The 25,148-nt window shown below is 45.4% G+C and overlaps 1 protein-coding gene across 5 annotated transcripts in view; it reads right to left on the bottom strand.

Annotated features, from left to right (window-relative positions):
• Window positions 1–4,541: 4,541 nt before the first annotated feature.
• Window positions 4,542–25,148, bottom strand: part of SNX10 (sorting nexin 10) — a 63,449-nt gene continuing 42,842 nt past the window's right edge. For 3 of the 5 annotated variants that reach the window (XM_036761594.1, XM_036761595.1, XM_036761596.1), the window contains 5 exons: window positions 21,032–21,118; window positions 17,396–17,496; window positions 15,493–15,591; window positions 6,920–7,135; window positions 4,542–6,465 (listed from right to left, as the gene is read on the bottom strand). In XM_036761594.1, coding sequence (XP_036617489.1) covers window positions 6,384–6,465; window positions 6,920–7,135; window positions 15,493–15,591; window positions 17,396–17,496; window positions 21,032–21,118 — 585 coding nt within the window. In that variant the 3' untranslated portion in view covers window positions 4,542–6,383. The remainder of the gene's footprint in view (window positions 6,466–6,919; window positions 7,136–15,492; window positions 15,592–17,395; window positions 17,497–21,031; window positions 21,119–25,148) is intronic. The other 2 variants (XM_036761598.1, XM_036761599.1) reach the window with 1 other exon arrangement.

Raw genomic sequence — 25,148 nt, 5'->3', positions numbered from 1 at the left:
TATGTTCAAGTCTCCCTGCCTCTCCACATTTAGGTATATGTTACCATGTGACCCAGGCCCTCACTTAACCTCTCAAGGGCCTCAGATAATTTCCTAAAACTGTGACATTCTAACACTGCGCTATCTTCATTGGTGTAGGAAGTTCCCTCACTGGGGTTCCCTTTATCCATGAAATCCCAGGTCCTGACCAAAAAAGCCAAAACCAACTCAATATAGAGTATATACTTTGTAAGTGCAGAAAGGTGTAGTGGTCTTCAAATTTTTTTGGTCACACACTATCAAAAATTTCTGGATATACACCTCCATTGTAAGTGTATTTACTTATTTTGAATTTGTACTTTTGCTATTGGACTAACAGTTCTGTACATTATAAAAATTTACACAAAAAAAGGCATTAGAAAAGGACGGGATAATGATGAAATAATATTTGATCCTAGGAGCACTAGGGATCCATAAGAGTTTATAGAACCGGTGAGGTGACATGCTCAGACCTATATTTTGTGAAAGCCATGTGGGCAGCTGTATGAAGATCATGACGTAGTTGTCGCAGAGACCGATGAGGAAGCTGTTGCAACAACCTAGGTGAGAGAAGATGAGGGTGAGATCTAAGAGGTGGGCTGTGTTTGTGGAGTGAAGGGGCCGCCTTTGGAGACCACCAGTGAGGAACCTAAGTACAGTCTGCCATCCTTGGTTCTAACTCGGCGCCACACCTTCCCCCCCTCCCCCCCTCCCTCGGCCACGAATCAGACCTGAGATGCCAATCTGTATCTGGGGTCCAAGGTTCTGAAGGATGAGTTCCCCAAACACGGGTTGGGACCTCTACATTCCGTGTTCTAATGTGCAGTCGGATATTAACATGGAAATACAGAAATAGATAAAAGTGAAAAGCGGCTGAGGCTAGAATTGGGCCTCAGTCAGGGCTTTCTTACCCCCCAGGCCATGCCTGCCAAAGCAATCATCCCTGGGGGGAGCGGGGGCGCTGGCAGCCCGCCGCCTCGCCCATCTCACGAGCGCCCCCAGACGGCCTCCAGTCCCAACGCTACATTGTAGCCAAGTACAAAGGAGCCTCCCGGGGAAGGCTTTCCCTGGGCGGGCTGCACGGTCCCGGAGCTGAACTAGCTACAGCCCCGTTCCCTCCTGGAAGCCAAATAACGAACTAGACGCAGCACTAGGTCTCAAGACCAAGATCGTTCTGGAAAGTGATCCGCGAACGAGTCCCCAGCTGGGGGTGACACCGTAGCCTTCGGTAGCGGCCCCCGCGGGAGGCCAAAGGAAAGGCGGGGTCCCTGGGACGGCCTGCGCGGGTGGGCGGGCTTTTGTACTGGCTTGCGTGCAGAGTGGGCACCCAGAGGAAGGCTGTGGATTTCCGGCCCCAGATTAAAGGCCTTGGGCTCCCAGACCTGAGCACTCGTGCTAGTCGGGGCCTGCTTCCCTCCCCTGGGCCCTGGCCCGGCTCCGAGCTGCCCGGCGCCCGCAAAACAATGAGCTTCTGCGGAACCAGAGGGAGGGCATCCACCCCTAACGGGCCAGAACAGGCCAGGCGGCCTCCCCGTCCCCGCCGTGCGCGGCACGCGCACGCACACACAAAGGCGTGCCATTGTACCCCCAGACCCAGACAAACGCACGCGTACGCACGTACACTCAGACCCAGACAGACAAAAGCGCGTGCACACGCGCACGTACACAGTCACAAACAGAACCGCACGAACGCGCGCACGCACGGACAGACCTACAAACATGGAAGCTGCCTGCAAGAGACACTTGTGCACAACCGTCCACAGATGCGGTTACAGACACTCATCATCACTGACACACAGGCGTGCAGACACGACTCTCCCAGTCACAGGCACAAACGCAGACACGAGTGCACGCGCACAGCTGCACACACCCACTGCCACAGACATCCACAGACGCGTAGACGCAACGAAGCTCTCCGGCCACACAATGCTGCTTTTTTACTGAATAAATGGGCCTTTCTCCCACCACAAAGCGTGGAGACGGGTAGGGGGTCCCTCCCTCTCACTGATGCACAGGAGTGGGTGGGTGATCATTAAAGTCCTTGACCACTGCTTTCCACTCCCGGGTAGGACTGAAGAGAGGGGAGGAGGGAGAAGGATCCCAAGCCACAGCTGCCACCGCCCCCTTTCCTGGTTCTATGCCTAGTGGGGTTTAATCCTGGATAAGGGGGCCCGCCAGGCCTGGGTTTTTATGCAGCCGGGGCTCGGGGCCCGCACTCAGCCTGTCTGCGCAGTAAATTGCTGTCCTTTTGTGGACGTGGTGGTTCACACTCCTCCTCCTCCCCCCTCCCCTTTTTTGTTGCGGTTGCTATGGGTTACCGGGGCGGTTGCCATGGGTTACCGGACCAAGGCCGGCTGCCTGGTTACCTGACAAACAGTCCCAGCAGCCCGAGCCTGCTGGAGACTGTGCATACAGCAAGCCAAGGCTGGGGAGGAGGGGAGGAACGCGCGTGTGCGGGGCAGAGAGAGAAACACGCAGAGAGAACGCGTGAGCGTGTGCGCAGTCCACTGAGACAGAACCCCGCACCCAGTCAGTGTGTGTTTGCAGCTTCAGGAAAACTACTGCAAGTGGGTGGGGGGGAGCTATAAAGAAGTCCCGGAGGTAAGAAGCTAGCCAGAAGCGCTGCTTGAGATGCTGCCCGGCCTCTGGCTGCAGAGTCAGGGGCGTTGGCGAGGGGGACCAAGGAGGGAGGAGGGGAGCTGCCTCTCGGGCTCGCCACCGAAAGTGTCCAGATACAAGAGTGTAAATGCACGGGTAAATGGGGCTTCGTCCTGGGTTTTTTTCCTTTTTCCGATACGGTCCATGGTTCAGAAGGCATAGGAATTTTGCAGAAAAAAGGAAAGGGTCTTGGACGAGCAGAGCTTAAACTGCTAAATCGGTTCTGTCCAGTGAGTGCACTTGTCAGGACAATGAGGGAGGAAAGTTTCCTGCAAGAAAATGAAGGTCAATAGTAGGGTCCGACTCCAGGGGACAGTGGTGCCTTGGGGCTCTCCTTATGCAGGAGGGACCCAGAATCGTAAATACTGGCTTTTTTTTTAAGGCAGCGTTGGTTACCTTATTTACATATTTTTCAAATTCTCACCATCATACAAACTGCAATCATTTGGCGTTTGTTTTTTTTTGGGGGGGGCGGTCATTGGAGGGACGGCGGTGCTTTGTCAAGTTGTCGCTAGAAACTTTAATTCCAGGAAGCACTGGTTTGGTGGGTTTTTTTTTTTCTTTTTCGTCTAAAAACTTTATTCCAGCCCCTCTACACAATAAAACCAGCAAACAACATTTTTTTTTTCCTGGAAAAAAACATTCCCACCCAGGACCCGGGTGAAAAGGAGGCATTGTGTTCAAAATGTAGCAAAGAAATAACTTGAGATGTTAAGGATGTTGAGTTAGAAAGAACAAGGAGCAAGGGGTTTGGGGGAAGGGAGATATGGTGGGGGGGATTTTTGTCTTAAATATTTAAAGGCCTGTCTTGCGTACCATTTTGGCTCAAGGGCTGAAAAGGTTCTTGTGGCTTGATGATGGTGCATCCTCGGGGAGCTAAAGATTATTTCCAAATAAAACTACAATGATTGTTGAATATACTACCAGAATTGAGACTAAATTTGTCTTTTTTATTTGTAAGAACTGCTGTGGAAATCTGCCTCCTCTCCTTTCCAAATGTATGTTTGTATTTAATCATGCAATAAAATGTGAATTAGTCTTGGAAAAAACTGCCACACTGGCAAGACCTTTCTCAATGGACATTGCTTATAAATGCTTGTGAGCTTAAAAATACCAGGCTGCTTCCTTGTAGCATTTTCCTTTTGGTAGCAATTTTAAAAGCATGACATTTTAAAGAAGAATATTAATTATTATCCTAAATGTAGAACTTTTGAATAGCATAACAGGTCCTTGAATTTCTTGGTAGAAACCTTCAAGTTCCAAATAAAACAATTAAAAGGAAGGGTAGGGAGTTGGGAAGTATCACCTTTTTAAAAAAATACCAAATATCTAAGTTAATAATAGCTAAGTACTACTACTCCCAGAAAGCTATAAAACGTTTTCAAGTATTTGACATTTGCCCTTTTTTAATATTTATTTTTTAAATAAAAAAAAGTTTTAAATAAAAATCACTGAATGGCACTTACTCTCCATAAGTTACCCCAAGGGTTTTTCCTTCCATGGAGAGGTTTATATGGAATCAATCCAGGTGAGTAAGAATGCCAGCAAAGATTTCAGCAAAGCAGGGAAATGGTGGGGGGGTCGGGGAGGGGGCAGGAAGAAGAGGTTAAGTTCAACAGAACTGCTATCTTAGATCCAAATTCATGAGACAGGAAATAATTTAGTCGACCTGTGTTTAGAAATCAAAACAACCGAACCAAAAATAATATCCCCAGACGTTAACTGTAAAAGAACCAATTGGGAAAACTAAATTCAATTTGCCAACATTCTTTAGGTAATTTGAAAAAACAATAAAAATAAATAAAGATCTCAGTGAAAAAATGAATGATTTTTTTCTTTCTCAGAAATAAACCAAACAGACCAGATTTGATTTCTTCACATTTAATTTAGAAACAAAAATCCACCGAATCTTACGGGACAAATTACAAGGTAGACATTTTGATATTTATGTTATGAGATCAAAAAAATAACATTAAAATTTATGGCTGATCACATGTTTTCTAAAAATATTCTGAAAGTGAAATAGTGATTGTAAATATGTATTGCTAAGAAAAATAAATAAATAAATCTAATACCTAGATGGCAAGTCACCCCCTCTTTCCTTACCCCCATCCAGTTACCAGGGTGATTAGAAAAGCTTTTAAATCTTGGGGTTTTTTCCCCTGTTTTCAATTAATGGCTGTCCCATGATGCAGTAACAGGCCTCACATACTAAATCAAGATCCCAAGCAAAATCTAATAAGAATTTAGACCAAACAAAAAAGCAAGACAGCAAAATTAAGAGAATAATTCTTGTCTTACATTTTTTGTTTTGTGCTATACTTTCAGTACAATCCTTTGACCTCCATTAGAAGTTTATTAATAATAGAATGACAAAAATACTCCAATAATTAACTGCCTTTTGCAAGCGTCTTCCACCAGCCTCCAGGAGGAAAAGCCAAGAGAAGCAACAAGTTACTTCCATTTCTTTGTAAATATCTTCCTGCCAGTTTCTCAGAATGGAAACTGATTACTTTGTGCAACTGGACAAGGAAGAAATTTGGATAATTACCTTATTAAAGTGCTATGTCAACAGAAAGTTATCTAAGGATGTATTTTACTAGACTGCAACACATTTCTCAAGTGTAGCCTTAAAGGGGGTGAGGGAATCGATACTTTTTTTAATGCATAATCAATTATTTAATCTTATTTCCTAGACTAGCAGAATACTTTTTGGTAAACATTACCTTTAGTCTTGTTTTTAAGACCTGTCTTTCTATTTAGTGAAGAAATTAGTAACAACCCCTAGAAATACTGAGAAATTTCAAGTGAAGAAATGACACATTTTGAAAGAAAATAAATGAATCTCTCTGCCAAATGCAAGACAAAAGCAAAGACTAAGGATCTCTAAATCTGAGGCTTAGGCTGATCCTTGCTCATGAAGATGTTTTGGTAAGTCTGAAAGACATTAGTTGCCATATTTATTTGAATTTGCACTCGAGTAAAAAGCATTTTCATACTGGTCTATGTTCCTAAGCTGTGTGTTCCATCTGGGTGCACGATAAATAGCAGGCTAGAAAGCTGAGCAGCCCTGGCTAGTACTGAGTCAGCCACACACTTACACTACCATCCCAAGCTTTTCCCTGTAAAGGGGACGGAGCCACATAATATTAGCAAATCTTGCTGATCCACTGCAGCGGGGTATGGTCTTGGCTAGAATACGACCTGCAAAATCCTATGACAGGTTTCAAAAGTCTGTTTAAAGTGACACATGTTAATGTAGGGGAAATGCAATATCGGTTTTAAATTGTTTATGTACCAAGTGGATTTTTTAATTGAACAAAACCAAAGGTTTTACATAGCACACACAAGTTAAAATTCACACCTATATATTAACATAAATCATTTCCTATTGGAGCAGGAGCTAATTTATCAATCTTTTCCTCAGAATTCAATATTAGCCATTTTATTGACTCATAGCCAGGAGAGTTTTCCTTCCCCTCTACCATGACCAAAATAAGACAACATAAAACCCTGAACTGGAAACCATTAATGAACTTTAAAAAAGGGTGGCGGAGGTGGGGGGAGCAACAGCTTTGAGAACACACTACCAATCATGTCTCCCTGACAGAGTGCTTTATGTAGGGAGGTACTATTGTGAACCAACCCTGTCTTTATGACATGGGCATAATTTCCTATTACTAAGATAGTAACATAAAAATTATTTTTCAGGGTTCTTGAAGAGCTGGGTTTGTTTTACATCCATGTGGACTGCTGTCTTTACAACTGTGACCAAGCCCGGAGGATGAACTGCAAAAAAAAAGGAGAAAAAAAATAATAAAAAGAGGAAATTGGTTTTCACAACACACTCAAAGGCTGAGTAACAGAGGAGAACTTTAATTATCTCCAGTCACAAAGAGAGACAGGAAATTTGGACTTTTAATTAGCCATTTGGAGTGCAGTTGGATATTTTTTTAGCTAGATAATTTAAACGCGAATAATTCAAGTCTGACTAAATGAAATTCACATAATCAGAATGCAGATAATTGAATTTCTACCGCTTTCATTAATTCAGTGTGGAGGTGTGTGTGAAGACTTCTATGATGAGCTGTCACAGCTCAATAAAATCTCAGTCAATTAATTTTTTCATTATCTTAGTATTACATCAACAAAAAAGTGAAGAGTGTGTGTGTCTGTACACAAATATGTGGAATGTAAATACACATACACACATAATATATGAAAAACAAATGTAACAAAGTACCTTTCTGAGCCATACTCTATAGAATTGTCCTTTTTTTCTCCCTCATCATCTTCTTCAGGGAAACGTCTGTTTGAGGAAGCAAACTTATGAATTGCTTCAGTAACAGAATATCTTGTCTGTCCAGAAACACAGGCCTCGATATCTTCTGAACTTAAGTGACTCTGTAGGAAGAGGTGAAGTCTGCTGTCCGAGAGCAAAAGGGCATTCTGTAGGATCCTATTTAAAAATACAGACACACGTTAACGTGGGGAGCCTGTGTGGCCTGAAGAAGAAAAACATTTTTAAAACTATCACGAGAAAGACCACATCCGCTAGACTTACAATTAAGATAGATACCTATCGAGGTGATGTTAGCGTATGTTAACTTTTATTAAATTATTTGGAATTTTAGGTGAGTAAAAACATGAAGCTAATAGAGAAAGACATCTGTTATAAGAATAACTCCAAGGGCATTTCTGCAATTTACCCATCTGCCGCATCTATGTGGAACAATTACAGAAATATTTTGTTTATATAATCAGAGAAATTTATTCTCCTTTAAAGAAGTTTTAAAATGGCTAACCACTAGCTCAGCTCAGTGATCTTTACTGGTTAGACTGTACTGAAACATCACATTTCTCAAGTAATCTTAAGTTTCAAACAAATACATGTGAATAACGGGATGCCTTAAATTTAGACATGTTTTACAAATTTGCTTTAACATATAAGATATATGTATATACTTAGCTATGGACATATAAAGTCTGGCTTAAGTAAGATTTTTTTTAATAATCTTAAATTTGACATTTCATTTCTTTTATATCTCTACCTGCATCAAGATATGGGTTGTTAGAATCAGCAACCTAATTTAAAGATTATTTGTTTTCGTTAAACATGGGGCTAGGATCTGAGGCACCTTGGATGTCTGTCAAGTTAAACCTTCTGTGTTACAGAAAGATTTGTCCAAAGATATGACCAAAGATTCTAACTCTTGTAACAAAATTATGTTTTGAGAAGATTACTACATACATACTAAATTCCAGCCGATGAGTAACCATAGTAGTATTGTGATGGGGGACCCTCTGTTTGGGAAACACACTTCCTCTAAACCTAAACACTATCGCCTTTTACACAAGCCTGGGAAGGTATGGGTTTGATCTTTGATGCATTGTTCAATGATAGGTAAATTTCCTGTAACTGACATAAGACAGGAGCCACAACACCAAATTAAGTGGCCAGAATTAGCACTGTCCAAAATCCAAAGACAGACTTACGGAATTACAGATCTTCACAGCCAGCTCTATGGAATACAGATTTTTCCCCATCAAACAAAATGGACCTGATTTTTTTTCTGTTTTTGGAGACGTGACTACATGAGGAGTGTGCACATGGAGTTTATTTTTATCTCCTTAAAAATCTAGGGTTATCAATATGATGGAAAGACTCCATTTATTTAGACTCGTGTATGATATAGATAGATAGAGATGGCTATTTATAGCTCAAAATGAGATAGTCCGGATCAAGTGAGATAATAATTGTTAAGCATTTAGCCGGTGCCTGGCACACAGTAAGCGCTATGTAAATGTTAGCTAATATGCCTAGACATACGTACATGTGTATTATATACTTAAATATATTTTTTCTTCGGAAGATGAGCTTTGAGCCTTTGCATCCTGTGAGGAATTGGCATTTGCATGGCTGCATGTATGTTCATATGTGTGTCAATGTGAGTGTTTAAATGTATATATGATAATATATACACAGGCGTGAATGTGTATGTGTGCATGTATATAGATTGTGTGGCCATGCATTTAGACATGTGAAACTCTTAGTATAGAGACTGTGATAACACGTGTAGACTGAAAATGGGCATTTGTGTCCAGACTCATGAATATGCATTCGTGTATGTGTGTCAATGTGTCTACACCTATCCCAGTACCTGGTGTATTAACATATTTTGCATATGTGTACACATGTACACAATATATTTTTTAATACTGCGCTTTGCTAGGTGCTTATATCTTTGAAGGACATGGCATGTACATTTATATTTATCTGAACACGTGCAAAGCAAAGCATTGCATCAAACAAAAAAAATCAGTCACAACCACACTCACAGATTTTCTCCACAAACAAAATAGACCCAGGTTTCCTTTTCCAGTCCAGGTCCCAAAAGAATTTCTAAGCAGCACAAGTATCAGGCTACCCAAAGGAGGCTAAAGGGATGATACTTTTTAAATGTGGCATTTCCAAGCCAGAGGTCTAAATCATTCCGTCTTGCCATGCCCTCCCACCGGCTCTGCCCCCATCCCACCCCCCCCTCCAAAAAAAAAAAAAAAAAAAACCCTGATGTGCTCATTCCATGAAAAAACGGCACACAACACCCAGTATCAGCCACTAGACTCAGTCTGACCCCACGCAGAAAGCTTGCTTTCTGCATTTGCAAATAGCTCTCATGCATTAAATATTTCCGATGAGGAGGAGCTCTGCAAGGACTCCGCCCAACGCAATAAACTTTTCTGTGCTGGGCCTGGGGGGAGGGCGGTGGATGGGGGGGAGGGGGAGTACAGTTCCACCCGGGGCTTCCTGCCCTTTACCTCCAGCCCCTTCCTGCCCGCCAGCCCGGGGATAAGTAACTCTTCCTGAGATTGTACTCACTGCTTTGTTGCTGTTGGAAATGTATTTTATTTTCTTTATAAAATAATGGGCAATCTTTAAAATTGATTTCCGATGGTTTGAGGCATTACGCCACAGAAGTAATGAGCGCTAATGTCAATGATATCGGACACAAATTCATTTTGGCTTTATTTCATGTCTAAAGCAATTCGCCCAAGCCTTGAACTGCTCAAGCGCCGTTATTAACTTGCGAGCAAGCTAACACATGGGAGCAGCCACCGAACGTGCTAAGAGCCGGCCTGAGCCGAACCTCAAGGCTACTGTCCCTTTTCTTCGGCTATAATTCAATTTCCAATTTGACTTTACATTGGACTCATTAGTCCACAGTTTTCTTCCCTGCTTAATGGCGCCACCTGGAGGGCAGAGCGGCGAGGTGCCGGAACGCTCCCGCAGCAGCCTCCTGGGCCCAGGCCGGGCGGGGCCGGGCCGGGCGGGGCGGGGCTGGAGGAAGGATGCTGAAAGCCCCCTGGGGACACTTTTGGGAAGCAGCTGCATCCTGGGCCTCCGGAAGCGGGTCCATCTCCCGGGCACTAGGTTGGCTTTGGAGAACACTCTGCCAGGCCGGGAGTTCCGGGTCGTATCATTTTTAAATTTAATAAAAGGACCAGACAGGCTTCCTCTCTTTTTCGTGGGAACAGGAAAAAAAATCAACCTGCGGAGAGATTCGTAATGGAAAAGGAAATGGGCATCCAGCCGTGGGCCAGCGGGCATCAGCATAGCCCAGTGCTCCCTGGCACGCTTCTGTTAATTTGGGCAAGCCGCCCTTCAGATGCTCCATCTTTCTGCCCACTTATGTTTGCCATGCTTTCCCTGAACCAAACCGGACCCAAACCAAAGAACCTACTATGTGCTATACATTGTGCTAGAGATGCAGAAACAAAATGACCCAGTGGTTTTGGAAGGTCGGAAGGTCTAAGATAAAATCCTACCCATTACAACCTGTGTGACCTTCACCTCTGCCTCAGTTTCCTCATCTATAAGATAAACAACTTGGACCAGAGGGCTCTGGGGTCCCTTCCAGCTCTAGAACTATGAATCTATAAAAAAAAAAACGTTCCTGCTTTCAAGGAGGTAACATTCTTCGCGGGTGGGGGTAAGGAGCAGGAAGAATGGGTACAATGGGTCAACCAACGAGTATAAGTGTGATCATTTATGGGTGCTAGAAGCTGAGGATAGAAAGAGAAAATGAAAAACTGCCTGCCTTCAGGCAGCCTATATTCTTCTGGGAGGGAGAGAGGCCTCCAACCTGTATACAGAGATGGAAATACACGATCATTTGGGGAGGCAGACAGGACCAACAACCCAGGGGGATGGGTCAAGTTTTCCCTTAAGAAGTGGGGGTGCTGAATGACACTAGAGACCCCAGAAAAACTGAAGTGCTTCACACCTAACATTTAACAGGGACTCTAAACAAATCTAATATAAAAGTCTAAAGTCTCAAACAAATTCTCCAATGGAATAGGGACTTTAAACAAACAATGGATATTCTAAACAAATCTGCTTCCCAAAATACATTTACAATTTAATAAAAAGAATCAGCACTTTTACAGAAAGAAAGAACAAAAAAGTAAGTCTCAGCTTGTCCAGGAAGCCATTTGGAACTTGCATCGGAAATCTTCCTTTTGAATGCCTCTCAGGGAGAGAGGTAGGGACACTGGGAAATGCAGGTGACGTTAAAACAGAAGACATACAAAACATCTAAGTTATTCCTTTTGCTTCACAAATTGAAGCCGCACAAAGACAAGGCATTTCCTCCCTTACATTGGACAGCCCAAAATCTGGTTTTCTTCACTGTGATTTTATTAGGTGCATTATACACACACAATTCTAATGGAAAGCACCTCTGGACTGCACCAGTCTGTTCTCATGTTGCCTCATGATTTCCAGTGTCTCTTGGAACTTGGCCTAATAACAGATGCCCTTTTGGATGGGGGCGGCGGGGGGGAAGGTTAACTGTTGAATTTGGGCTGTCTAAGAAACAACAAACTGTCTGTTTGCATGCAACCATGCGAGAAAGAAAGCAAACTTGGTCAGAATCACTGAAGACATCCATGATCTGTGTTCTGGTGCCCTCTATTGAACACAGACTTTGGATAGGAAAGGGGAGGATGTTTTCTCAGGGCCTTCTGAATCAAGGAAGTGAACTGGGCACAACAGCCAACATTCACGAATAGGAAGAAGATGGGATAGCAGGCCTGGATTCAACAAGTAAGGTCCCTACGGCTTCAAATGTATGATCCTATTCACCTGCATAAACCAAGAGAAACTTTTAAATAGGAAAAACCAACTGATGCCAAGGTGGGCAAGGTTGGTGGTAGATGCCCGCTCACTACTTCAGCCCTGCCTCTCTCCCTTTGTATCCCCTCATCAGCAGGTCACCTAATGTCTCCGACTTTTAGTCTTCTCATTTGTGAAGCAGAGGTTATAATAAATGCAGTTACCAAATGATGCCAGACATTCAAATTAAGCAGTGGGTAGAGTGGGACAGTGGGTAGAGAGAACACTAGAGATGGAGTCAGGAAGACCCGAGTTCAAATCCGGCTTCAGACAGTTATTAGCAGTGTGACCTTGGGAAAGTCACTTAACTTCTGTCTGCTTCAGTAGCCCCTAATTCCAGAGTTATTGTCAGGATTCAATGAGATCGTATTTGCAATGCACTGAGCCATCCTTAGAGTGCTGCGTGTAAATGGTAGTTGTTAGATCATGCATGTCAAGTGCTTTGCAAAAACATGAAGGTGTTGCATCAAAGTAATATTATTACTACCGGGAAAAAAGACAAGCTGCCGAAGGCCCCAGAAACAGACTTTTTGCCAAGAACCCACCGTGCTGTTTCATTCTGTAACTCTCCCGTCATATAAATAATAAAGCTAAATCTTTTTTTTACATTTAATCACTTGAAGAAAAAAAACCCATGCCATCCTACACAAGTTATACATGTGGGACACAAGAATTTGTACTTAAAAAACATATGAACCCAACAACTAACCATACTGGAGACGTGCAGGGGCAGTGACAACCACTAGTGTTTATACAGCATTTCAAGGTCTGCCAAAATCCTGGGGGTCAGCTACTTAGCGGACATGATCGTCCCCATCTTACAGATGAGGAAACTGAGGCTTGCAAGGCGGCCTCCCAGCCAGGAAGCGTCGGAGCCAAATCTAGGCCGTGCCCTTTTTACTCGACCAGAACGATCACCAGAGATTTTCAAATAACGTCGCTTTCATCAGTTAATTATTATTCACTAAATTAATAATCATTTTAACACCCCTGGCTTTAATACCCCAGCACCTTGAGTCTTCTATAGCTCTCCATGGATGGAGCAGAGAGGGCCACACTCAGTGGCCGTGAGACTGTGGGGGAGTCAAAGTTTCAGTTTCTTCATCTGTGAAATGGGAATCATCTTGTGAGGAGGACCTACCTAACGGGTGATGAGACTCAAGGGACAAAAGGTGTGTCAAACATGGTGTAAACCATCACTTACTCATTTGTAAAAGCCAGCTACTACTACTACCCTTTTTATTATTACTAGACCCGTACAGCTCCAAAGTGGACTTTGTTTCCAAGTGGCTTGAACGTAGCTTCCTCCGGGAGAACGGCCTTTCCAATGCAAATCGTCTGGGGAAGATCTAACGCTATCTCACACTAATGCTTTTGGTGTGCGGCTTGGGAAACCAACATTTTTAAAAATTGATCCATAAGCACCATAGATTTTACATTCTAATGCACCTAATAATAACATGTATTTCTTGCCATCAGTGCTCTGTCCACACCCGCCATGAGAATGACTATGTTTTGTTGACTTATCTGAATACATATTGCTTCCCCTGAGCTGACAGTAAGCTCTTCAAGGGCAGCAGAAATTCCTTTTATCTCTCGATCTCCAGCTCACTACTCTGGGTACAGAATAGGAGCTTAATAAATGTTTGCTGAATTGAAAAAAAATGAATGAGATTTGTGATCTCACTGATGTAGGAACAGAGAACATCTTCCCCCTCTCAGACCTGCAAAAGCCCATCCCTTCATTAGGCAGATCCACTGAGGGATTGAAAGCAGAGTGTGATCCCTGACCCAAACCCCACACCAAGGCCTCAGCAGAGGAGCCAAACAGACTCCTGCTGACCCCTGACCTCCAACAGACAGACCAAAGAGAAGCAGCTCCTGCCTGTGCCCGCCTCTAGAGAGGCATATATGTCCTAGTCAGCAGCCCCTTGCCCAGCCCCGACTGGGGAAAGCCAATGATGGGCTCCTGTCCAGCAGGAGAACAGGGTCTTTAAGGAAAGACCTGTAGCCTTGTGGTGTGCTATGAAGACTACACCTTGAATCCCCAGACTCAAATGGAGGGGAGGGGCAGTGGGAAGGCTTCAAGAGAAACAACCTGTATGCAGAAAAGTAAATGCATCATAGTAACTTCCATGGAGGGGGAGACAGAATACTGATGGGGGAGGAGACTCTCTGTTCTTATGAGGTACATTAAAATGTGGAGAAGGGGTGTGGGCTGCCCAAAAGGACGTAGACGGTGAGGGTTTCCAGGGACTCAGCCTGTGACTGTCTATCTCTGACTAGCTCCTCTAGTCCCCTCTCCTCCTTCCTTCTCCCTCATTTCCTCTTCCTCTTCTTTTCTCCCCCCAATTTCCCTCTATTCATCTTTCACTTGAGTGTGTCCTGTAGTGGGGGCTGGACTCCCACCCCCATCAGCTTGCATTAAACCAGAGTGTGACCCAGACTTGGTGGGAAGCAGTATTGTAATCCTGGCTACAAAGAACAGCTGTTTATTTTAGAAAAGGCAGTGTGGTCCAGTAGACGAGAGAGCTGGCCTCTGAGACAGGAAGACTGGGGGCTCAAGCCCTTCCTCTGACACGGCTGCTCCCCCGGCCAAACTGGGGCGCGGCAACCCTCCTTTCTGGATGCCCAGAGGAGCCAGCTGGTGCCAGCCCTACACATGCTAAGCAATTGTATTTCTCTGACTGGTGGGGGGCCCGCAGCGCCTCTTCCCCAGTGAAGGCAGCTCTGAATTGCTGCTGTCATTCCCAAGGCCTGCAGGAGCCTGGGCCTGCTCCTCTGGCTCTGCGGAAGCACGTGACCCAGGCTGCCTGGGCGATTTTCCATGACGAAAAGCTTCGGAAAGGAGAAAAGAAAACCAGAGCATGCCCAAGGTGTCGTGCACCTGGGCCACCACGCGGTGGCGCTCCAATACAGGACATGAATGGGCTTTTTTTTTTTTTTTTACAGGTCCAGAATGAGAAATGAGTATCTGCGTTGGGAGGGACCTCAGACCTAGAATGGGAACCCAAACCTGACAAGGGGGCGGTCATCCCACTCTGCCCTCCGGGGGACGGGGAACTGCAGGAAGCCCACCTTACATTCGCACGACCATCCCCCTTTGAAAATGGCATCCACCACTCAATACAATCAGCATTTATTAATCTCCCAAAATGTGCCCAGCACGCTGCTGGGCACTGAGGCTGCAAGAGCAAAAACAGAAACAGCCCAGGCCCTCAAGGAGCTTCGGCTGGGGAGGCTGAGTTCAAATCCCACTTTGGGCTTCTTGCTTAGATTCTAGCCTGAGTTGTGCTCAGTTTCCTCGTCTGTAAAAAGGGATCACTGCACTAGATGACCCCTTGGGTCTCTTTCAGTTCTGAATCTATATGTCCCTGATTTCTGGCTTGACTCCCTGGAGACTCGGCGAATTTCTTGGTAAAGTTCCTCCTGCAGAAAGCAACATGTCCACAAAGAAGTATATACATACTCTCGTGAGCTATTAGAGAGAATTGCAATTCAGCTTGACGAGAAGCACCAAGCCAAGCACGGTACACTCAGGGCCGAGGACACACACACACACACACACACAGGGCACCCAAGAGTCCCTGGTCATGGCTGCCCCACTTCAGATCTTAGCACAAAGATACAAGGACACTTACTTCCTCAGAAATTCTTCCAGGCCTCGACGTCGCTGGTCAACGTGCTGTCGGTTATTGATGTTGAAAAACAGGTTTTTAGAAGGAAGTTCAGGAAGCTGTCTAATAATACAGAAAAGGGGAAAGAAAAAGCCCTTTCTTAGTAAGCGCAGATGAAGTAATCTCATAATCAAGCTGCTTTTGCCGACACACGGTGAAGGAACATAAGGTGGGGCAGGGGGCGAATCGCAGCTTTTATGTTCATACGGAATGGAATAACCGGACCCGGAGGAAAAAGAAGCTAATTATTCACCGCCGGCGATGAGCAAGAAGCCGGAAAAGCCCAGGACTGTTTTCAAAGTTGCCGACTTAGAGGCAGCGAGTGAAAGGAAAAACTACGATGTGGGCTTTGATTCATTATTTGGGGGAAAAAATATTGAATTCAATTGAACAATTCAGCCGGCATTTTCCGAGGGCAGACTGTGCACCCGCTAAGGCCGCCTCCGGTCATCCTGGTGCGTATCCGGTCGCTGGACCCGGAGGGCTCCGGAGGAGAAAGTGAGGCCGGCGACCTTGCACAGCGCTCCCTCCCTCCCTCAGATCAAAGTCAACCGCGAGTCGCGTCATCATTCCCCCGATGTCACGGTCCTCTTCGAGGACAAAGGATACACACACAAGGGCTAGAAATACAACAACAAATGAAAGTAGGCCCTGCCTTCACGGTTCCTTTGCTCTAATAGGGAGATAGGAGAGAGATGCAAGGGTATACAAATAAGTAAATAGAATCTAATGGTGAGAATAACAAGGTAGGGGTGGGGCGGCTCAGGAAAAGCTTCCCTTTGGAGGTGGGACTAGGACGGGCTTCTGAAGGAATCAAGGCCAACTCCAAGAGGCAGAGGGGAGAGAGGAGGGCATTCCAGGCAGGGAGGATGGCCCCGGGCAAAGGCAAAGGCCCTGTGGAATTCTGGGAGCCTCCAGAGGCCTCACCTGCCCAGGAGGGTGAAGAATATGAAATACGTTGGAAACGTTGGCTGAAACCGGACGGTGAGGGGCTTTAAATGCCAAGCTGCTGAGAGTACATCTTATCCCAGAGATGAAACAAAAGCAGATGATGCTCACTGGGCAGGGGAGTGACCTGGTGAGAACTCTGCTGACAAAGATGAATTCTGTAGAGACTACTGTATATTGAGAGGCTGCTCGGTTGATCAATCACCATTTACTAAGGGCCTCCTGGGGCAGCTAGATGGCACAATGGTTAGAGCACCAGGCCTGGAGTCAGGAAAACCTGAGTTCAAATCTAGCCCCAGACACTGATTAGCTGTGTGGCCTTGGGCAAGCCGCTTAACCCTGTTTGCCTCAGTTTCTTCATCTGTCTGTCAAATGATCGGGAGAAGGAAGTGGCAAACAACTCCAGTATCTTTGTCAAGAAAACTTCAAATGGGGTCATAGGGGGGACATGACTGAAATGACTGAACAACAAAAAGGCCTACTATGTGCCAGGCACTGTGCCAGGGGCTGGGATACAAAAAGAGGCCAAAAATAGTCCCTGCCTTGCAGGGGCTCACGGTTTAACAAGGAAGACAACCTGCAAACACACATACACAAAGCAAACTATGCTGGATAAAGAGGATATCATTAACCAGGTTTGCGAAACTAGCCATAGGGAGTCAGTGCCCAGACAAACAAAGCAGTCCAGGGGGAGGCCCTGACAGTCGAGGATGATCACTGACCGTGTGAGTGCAGAGAAAGGGCCAGAGGGAGGTTTAGGAAACAGGTGCCCAGGGGCCAAGAACTGAAGTCTGGGAGGCTGCCCCAGGCCCAGCCCAAGGAAACCATCCAGGTGAAAGGCGACAAGGACCTGAACTCAGCGGGAGCGGGTCCGGAGGCCATGGCCAAGCTCTCCAGATTTCTCCCCCAAAATACTTACATCAGCAGCGCGTTGCTCTGAAGTCGCTGTCGGAGCCACACAAATTCCCGAAACCGCCTCCTGACGCAAGATGTTTTCATTGTAAAACACATGCTATTGGTCTAGGGAAAGGAGATGGGAAACGGTCAGCTTGGTCACCTTTAAATGAATTCTTTTCTTCAGGTGAAGCATCGACATGGAGGAGATCAATGCTGAAAAATGTGCTCAAGTCAACAAGCACCTACTAAGTGCCTGGTAGGTGCCCGGCACTGGGGATACCAAGACAAAAGCTTCCCCTGCCCTCCAGGAGCTTACATTCTAACCAGAGAGGACATGCCAACAACTCTGTACAAACAAGATTGATACAGGATCCACTGGAGACTTAAAACAGGGGAAGGCACCAAGATTAAGGAGGACAGCAAAGAGAGAAGGAAAGGGAACAAGCATTTATTAAGTGCTTGAGGCACTGTGCTAAGCACTGGGGACATAAAGAAAGGTTTCCCCACTCTAGAACCCTGCGAAGTGCTCTCCCTCTGCTCTAGAACCCTGTGTTGTGTTCCCTCACTCTAGAACCAGTGAAGACTTCTTCCCCTGCTCTAGAGCACTGCAGGGTGATCTTCTCTTGCTCTAGAACCCTATAAAGGGGTTCTTTACTGTAGAACCTTTGCAAAGTGCTTTCCCTTGCTCTAAAACCTTGCAAAGTACTTTCCCTTACTCTAGAACCCTGTCAAGTGTTCTCCCTTTGTTCTGGAACCCTGAGGTGTGTTTTCCCTCACTCTAGAACCCTGTAGCAGTGTTTTCTTGCTCTAGAACTCTGTAGAGTGCTTTCCTTTACTCTAGAACCCTGTCAAGTGCTTCCCCTACTCTAGAGTCTTGTGATTAACAATCCTTCCCAAAGGCCAATAGGGCCTTGGCCAAGAGAGACAGCCCTTCCCATGGCTGGCTGTGCTTCTAATGACCCAGGAGGTCAGCCATTTACCTCCTCACCCAGGAATGACGACAAAGGTCCAGTGGCTCGGTAGCCCTCCATGGAAAGGGGAGGGCTAGAAAGAGCCACCCCCAACACCACCCCTCTCTCCCACGTAATTGTTTTAAAATTTAATTACCAAAAAATTTAATTGGCAATGATCCAGATGGAGTAGTGATGGAATGAACTTTTCCAAAATGGACAAACTTTCAATTCCAGCCTTCTCCAAATCAGCCACGTTTTCCCCAAAACTCCAACCAGCCACCTATAGCCCTTCAATCCAAAGAAAAGGCCAGCTCCTTTTGCTCAAGAAGCTTATGGAAGCGGACAGAGCCAGACTCGGAGCCTGGAAGACTTCTGACACCTATTGTCTGTGTGACCCTGGGTGAATCCCTCCACTTCTGAGTGCTCTGACCCAACCTCCAAAATCTTAAGTTGCTACAGAAGGGCCCAACCTGCACTGCTGGAGGGAGTGTCCTCATTTGGGAGCTCCCTGTTTTTCAATGAATGCATCATGTGGTCCTCGGTCCTTGGTTAGAGGCCTGCTCCAGTACACAGCTTTTGAGTGGGTTTGGAGTCAGAGGACCCAGGTTCGAATTCTGATTTTTCTACCTATCAGCTCTGTAATCTTTGGCAAGTCTCTTATTCTATCTGAGCCTCAGTTTCTTCATCTGAAATGAGCAGCCGGCCCCCACAGCCTCTAAGGGCAGTTCTGATCCCTCTGAAGCCTGGGCCACAGGAGAGATATAGGCATGTGACAGTGCCAAGACAGGAATAACAGAGGGCTAGGTGAGTCCAGAGGGAGGAGAAATGACTCCTGGTTGGGGCAGTCAGCAGGACAGGGGCAGCTAGGCAACCCGGAGGACAGGACACCCGGGCCTGGAATCAAGAAGTCCTGAGTTCAAATCTTGCCTCATATGTTCACTAGCCAGGTGACCCTGGCCAAGCCTCATAACTTCTGTCTGCCTCAGTTTTCTCAATTGTGAAATGGGTACAATGAATAGCAACGACCTCTCAGGGGTGTTGGGAGGATCAAATGAGAGAGGATTTACAAAGCGTTCAGCATAGTGCCTGGTACATAATAAATGCTTTTCTTGTTGCTCAGTCATCTCAGTCCTGTCTGACTCTCCATGGCCCCATGTGGGGTTTTCTTGGCACAGATACTGGAGCCATTTGCCATTTCCTTCTCCAGCTCATTTTACAGATGAGGAAACTGAGGCCAACAGGGTAAAGTGACTGGCCCAGGGTCACGCAGCTGGTAAGCCTCTGAGGCAATGTGACCTTGGGCAAATGTCCCCTCTAAGGTTACAAACTGCACCAGACACTGCACGGACAGAAAAGGGAGTTTCCTCACCAGGAGTTCCCTCCTTGCTGCTCCTCCAACACAATATTCCCTCTCCAGCCTCCAGGTGCTCGAAATGGCTGTCTCCTATGCTGTCCCTCCTCATCTCCATCTCCTGCCTTCTCCAGCTTCCTTCAAGGCCCAGCTAAAATTCCACCTCCTATAGGAAACCTTTCTTGATCTCCCTAAATACTATCCCTCTGAGGGCCATCCCAACTGACCCTGTCTCTACTTTGTTTGCACAGAGTTGTTTGCATGTTGTCTCCCTCATTATACCAGAAGCTCCTTGAAGGCAGGAACTGTTTTGCTTTTCTTTGCATCCTGGCTTAGTACAGTGCCTGGTGCATAGTAGGTGCTTAATAAATGTTTAATGCCTGACTGATGAAATCCAAGATCCAAATAAACATAGAACCCTAGACTAGTCCTCCTATCTGTCTTAAAGGATGACCATTATGAACCAGGAAAAACCAAGGGCATGATTTCCCCTCCAAGCCCATACTCTGGTCTTATTCCAAGTAACCTGACAAACTAGCTACTCTTTGGTTTTTTGGTGGGTCTTGTGTTTTTTTTTCCCCTTTAGGGAAAATGACCCAGGCTCTGGACTAAGGTAAATTAATTCCACACAATTATTCACTCCCCATTTTCTAATCACAAGTGTGAAATATTCTGTATCTCTTAGGGGGAAACACACATCTGTTTAGCTAGGAAATTTATTGAGTGATGTGTTTTCTGTACCCCTGCCAAAAAAAAAAAAAAGGCAAGAAACAAAGGAGCATTTAATGAGGAATTTCAAATTTCATCCTTTCTGGGAATGGAAAGTTCCACACTGACCAGAGCATTAAGGAGAGGCAGTGTGACCTAATGGTCAGCACCCTAGAACTGGAGTCATTCAGTCAGACAACTAGCCTCTTTAAGGTCACCGTGTACCATGCCCTAGGCTAAGTGAAATCCAACCTTAGGCACTTATAAGTCTTTCAGGTTCAAAAGGTGCTTTCTGTGTTACTTTGTTTATTTCTCCGGCCACACTTGTTACAGTTCTCACCATCATCACCATTGTTTATCGTTATTATCATGGTTAATTATAGCATTATCGTTACCATTCACATCATCATCACTATTGTTACTCTAAAACTGAACTAGATTTCTAAACTAATTGGGGGAGCCAGCTTTAAAAGCTGCAGAAGCAACAAGTCTTGACGGTCACAGCTGAGATAAATTGGTAATGAAAATGAACTTCTCCAAAGTCAAAACCCTTTCCATTCCTCTCCAAGTCTGCCGTGGCTCCCCATCAAACACCTACGAGCCCCCTTGCCCTTGCCCTGGTCCTTAGGATGAGTCTTCTACTCACATGGATGCAGATCTCATAGTCAATGTAGGAGTGCCAAAAGTCTTCCTTCTGAATGCGAGGATCCCGGACCCAGACACTCACAAACTCCTGGGAAGACATATCAAGCCAAGGGATTTGTTTTAGAATAAAAGGGGGCCTTGAAAGCCTAGACAATGACTGACTTGGGCAAACAAGATGGGAGACAGTGTTCCGACCCTCTACAAGGAGAAGTAAGGAGATGTGACTCATCGACCCTCAATGGGTCTGGGAAAATTTCTGCCCACAGAGTCAGCCTACCCAAAAAGGAATAATCTTTAGAATAAGGCCATACTGAGATTTTAGTTTGGAAATATTTGTGATTTCTTCCCCAGATTTGACAGTTGTTCCAGGTTCCTTAACATATAAAAAAGAATTTCCAGGGACTATTTCTCTCCTCACTACCCTCCCCCACCCCTGCAATAGAATGGACATTCCTTGAGGACAAGAGCTGATCCATTTTTGTCTCTGTATGCTCAGCACCTAGCACAGTGCCTGACACATAGTAGGTGCTTAATAAATATTTGCTGAACTGGATTGTATTATAATGCTCTTATGACAAGGGAAAGAGCTGAAATCCCAGAGGGCAACAGGGAAGCAGCCCTCTCCTCTCCCACCCTCTCCCCACACCCCAACCAAGTTCCCAAATCCATCCTTCCCTTCGATGGATAATCTGACTCTGGTTTGACCCCTTCTCTAAGGCAGGAGTTTCCACTCAGGCCTCTCAGTAAAACATTTTTGCACAAATACACACCCATGTGTACTTTTACTTTTAAATTATACAACATAATAACACACTATGATTCATGTATGCTTAATACAAAATTAGACATTTCAAAAGAATGAGATAAAAATGAAATATTTTATTCTGGAGGTAATAGGGAGCCATGGGAGTTTACTGGGTAGGAGAGTGAGAAAATCACCTGGGCAGGGGAGGGGAGGGTGGGAAGAGACTGGGAGCAGGGAGGCCAGTTTTTGTCTTTCTGTTCCCAGCATCTAGCAGCACCTGGTACATAGTAGGCCCTGAGAGATCATCCATGAAGAAAGAGGCCATCCTCAGAGCCAGATGAGAAGCCTGGGACAGCTTCGGGCCACAGGTGAGTCGGGGCCAAGGGGAAGGTCCCCTTCTTGTCTATAATGACAGGAAGGCTGACAATGACTGGGTAGATGATGGGGCTCAGCCATCCCGCTCCACCTCTTTCCCCCTTGCCAACAGTGAATCTAGTCAGGACCCTTTTGAGCTGCTGCCAGGGGGGATGAGGGAATGGAAAAATGCCTTAACTCAACCCAATTCACAAATATTAAGGTGGATACATGTGAAGGCCTCCTCTTGGGTTCAACAAATCAGTGGCATGAGAATAGTAGTGAGGAGGCATGGGTAGGTGACAGTTATCAAGAAAAAGATCTGTAGGTTTTAGTGGGCCACAAGCTCAACATGTGACATCGCAGACACAGGACTAATGAAATCCCAGGTAGCATTCACTGAGGCACAGCATCCAGGGAAGAAGGCAGGCCTGGCACTCGGCCCTGCACGGGCCCCCAGGCCACACCAAGAGATCAGGCATTCCCCCTCACCCTCTACAGCAATCCTGGAATTCTACAACTCAACTTAGGAAAGAAAAAAATTAACCGGGGCCTTTCCCTTCTTTCGCCAACTTGTGAAATACACAGGCCAGGCCCTGGCCATGTGGTTTGAGGTTAGTCACTGGTTAGACATATGAGGAAGTAGGGGATGACCCATACGCGTCAGGACAAGAGGAGAAGGCCAGGAGGAGGTCTCAAATCTCCAAGCTGACGTGTCTCCCACATCCCCCAACCCAGAGGCATCTCATTAACAATGGGGGTAGGGATAACCCAATCCAATCAACATTTATTAAGCACGTACTATGTGCCAGACACAGTGCTAAGGTTGGCGGATACAATTAATAAAAAGAAAGTTAGTTCTTGCCCTCAAGAAGCTTACAATCTAATGGGGGAAACCGAGGCAGGAAAGGAGACTGGACTTCATGGATACAGAGAACTCCCTCTACCAAGACAGGTCAACACCTTCTAGAGCACGTGAGATTTGCTGAGGGTCACCCAGCCAGAGGCATCCTGCCTATTTAAGAATATTACTAATATTAACTTATATTTGTAGCATATTTTCTCCTTTTCAAAGCAATATTAAGCACCCCGTGGCCATCATTAAAAAGAGCTACAAAATTTTCAGAAATTTTAAAGTCACAAGAGCAAAATGACTGAATTTGAGTGGGAAGGAACCTTGAAAAGTGGGGAGAATCAAGTTGGGGGAACAAAAATATAATATTTTTTTTAAAAAATTAGAATAAAAAAGTATGTTCTTATGGTAATCTAGGTTTTTATCTAGATCATTATGTGTAGCTTGCCCATAAGAATACCCCATTTGGACTCATATCAAGAAATGGTGTATTCACAGAAAAATTACAAATTAGCTTTTAAATAATTCCATTTGTCCCTCAAAGGCACCAATGGCCCGTTACTGAGCTCAAAAAAAAAAATCACCTGGGTTTCTCTGCCGTTGCCTCCCTCCCCCCACCCCTATTTATGAGAAAAAGTCAAAAACTTGAGAGAAGGCTTAGGACAGAGGCTTAGTTTCCTCCACTGCGTCAAGAGGAAAGAGAAAGCATTCATTTCCAGAAACGAAACTGAAAAGGGAAGGGGATGGGGAGAGAAATCAGTTTGTTTTCTACACGTTAAACAAGTCCACATGGTCTCCTGTCACAGCTGCAGTTTCTGCTTCCCTGGGTAAGTCACTTAACTGCTGCCTGACTCAGCTTTCTCATCCGTAAAGTGGGATAATAGCAGCACCTGTCTCCCAAGGTTGATGTAAGGATTAAATGAGATCATGATCTTAAACCGCTTAGCCCCATGCCTGGCACATAGTAGGTCAGCTATTAGGCAGAGTGAGACACACATTCTTGGACACGGACAAGGTGGGAATTTGTTTTGTTTGACTGTGCAGACTGACTACAAGAGTTTTGCTTTTCTCCCTTCCTCTCTCCCCCAGTGCAGCGGTGGAAGAGAAAAAAATTATAATTAAATAATAATAATAAATTTAATTTTAAAATAAAATATGCCAGCTCCCCACCCCCTACCTCCAGGTCTTCATCATGTCTCTGAGAAACTTTTCATGCAATAGAATAGTATTATAAATAAGAAATGATGAAGATGAAAAATTAGAGAAACTTGGGAAGAATTATATGAACTAATGGTACACGGAGAAGTAAGCAGAGCCAGGACAGTTTACACCATCCCCCTAATAATGTTCAGGGAAACCAACAGAGAAAGCCTTCAGAGCACTAGTCACTGATGGAGACTTCAGGGGACCAATGGCAAAGCATACCTCCAACCTCTGGGCAAGGAGGTGGGGGACTACAGGTGCAGAACAAGGTATACACAGACATGCCTTTTTCTTGACTATACTTACTTCCCAGACTCACAAAAGTTGAAGGTCAGAAGGGGGACATCAGTGGCCGTTCAGTCCAACCCATATACAGTAGGACTCCCCACTGTAGCATTCCTGGCTGGTGATCACACAGTCTCTGCTTAAATATCCCTGTTTGTTACAAGGAAAGGGTTTGGAGCTGGGGGAGGGAAGTCACTGAAGAGCACCAGGGATGGTTTTTTAAGTGAGCCCCAGCGGAGTGTCTTTTAATAGCTCTCATTTCCAGGTCATTTTCTAGAGCAGAGGACTGCCCCCCGCTGGGCTGATGACTAACCGCCCTTTCCCCGGCTCCGGTCAGTGGTTCTGCCCACTTTTCCTGGGCCTCCCCATGGCCCATAACTCTCAGAGTCCTCTCACTGTATGTGCCTGCCCACACAGCACTAACAGCAGAGCACTAAGAGAAGGCTAAGGTGCACACCTTGACAAGGTCAGAAAGCTGTCCTCACTTCAGCTGGCTCATGCAGCCACCCAGGCAGGCTCTAGCCTCTTGCTTTGGCCTTCATCCCCAGCGAAGAGGCTGTCCAGGACCTCCGCAGGGCAATGCCCTCTACTGAGTGAATAGGCCAGTTTTACCAAACAGACACTAAAAACCACTTGGGGGATGGGCACATATGCCCACCAATGTCCCCAGAAAGAGGA

The sequence above is a fragment of the Trichosurus vulpecula genome, chromosome 5, assembly GCF_011100635.1.
Source record: "Trichosurus vulpecula isolate mTriVul1 chromosome 5, mTriVul1.pri, whole genome shotgun sequence".
NCBI lineage: Eukaryota > Metazoa > Chordata > Mammalia > Diprotodontia > Phalangeridae > Trichosurus > Trichosurus vulpecula.
This window is presented reverse-complemented; position numbering and strand designations above follow the sequence as displayed.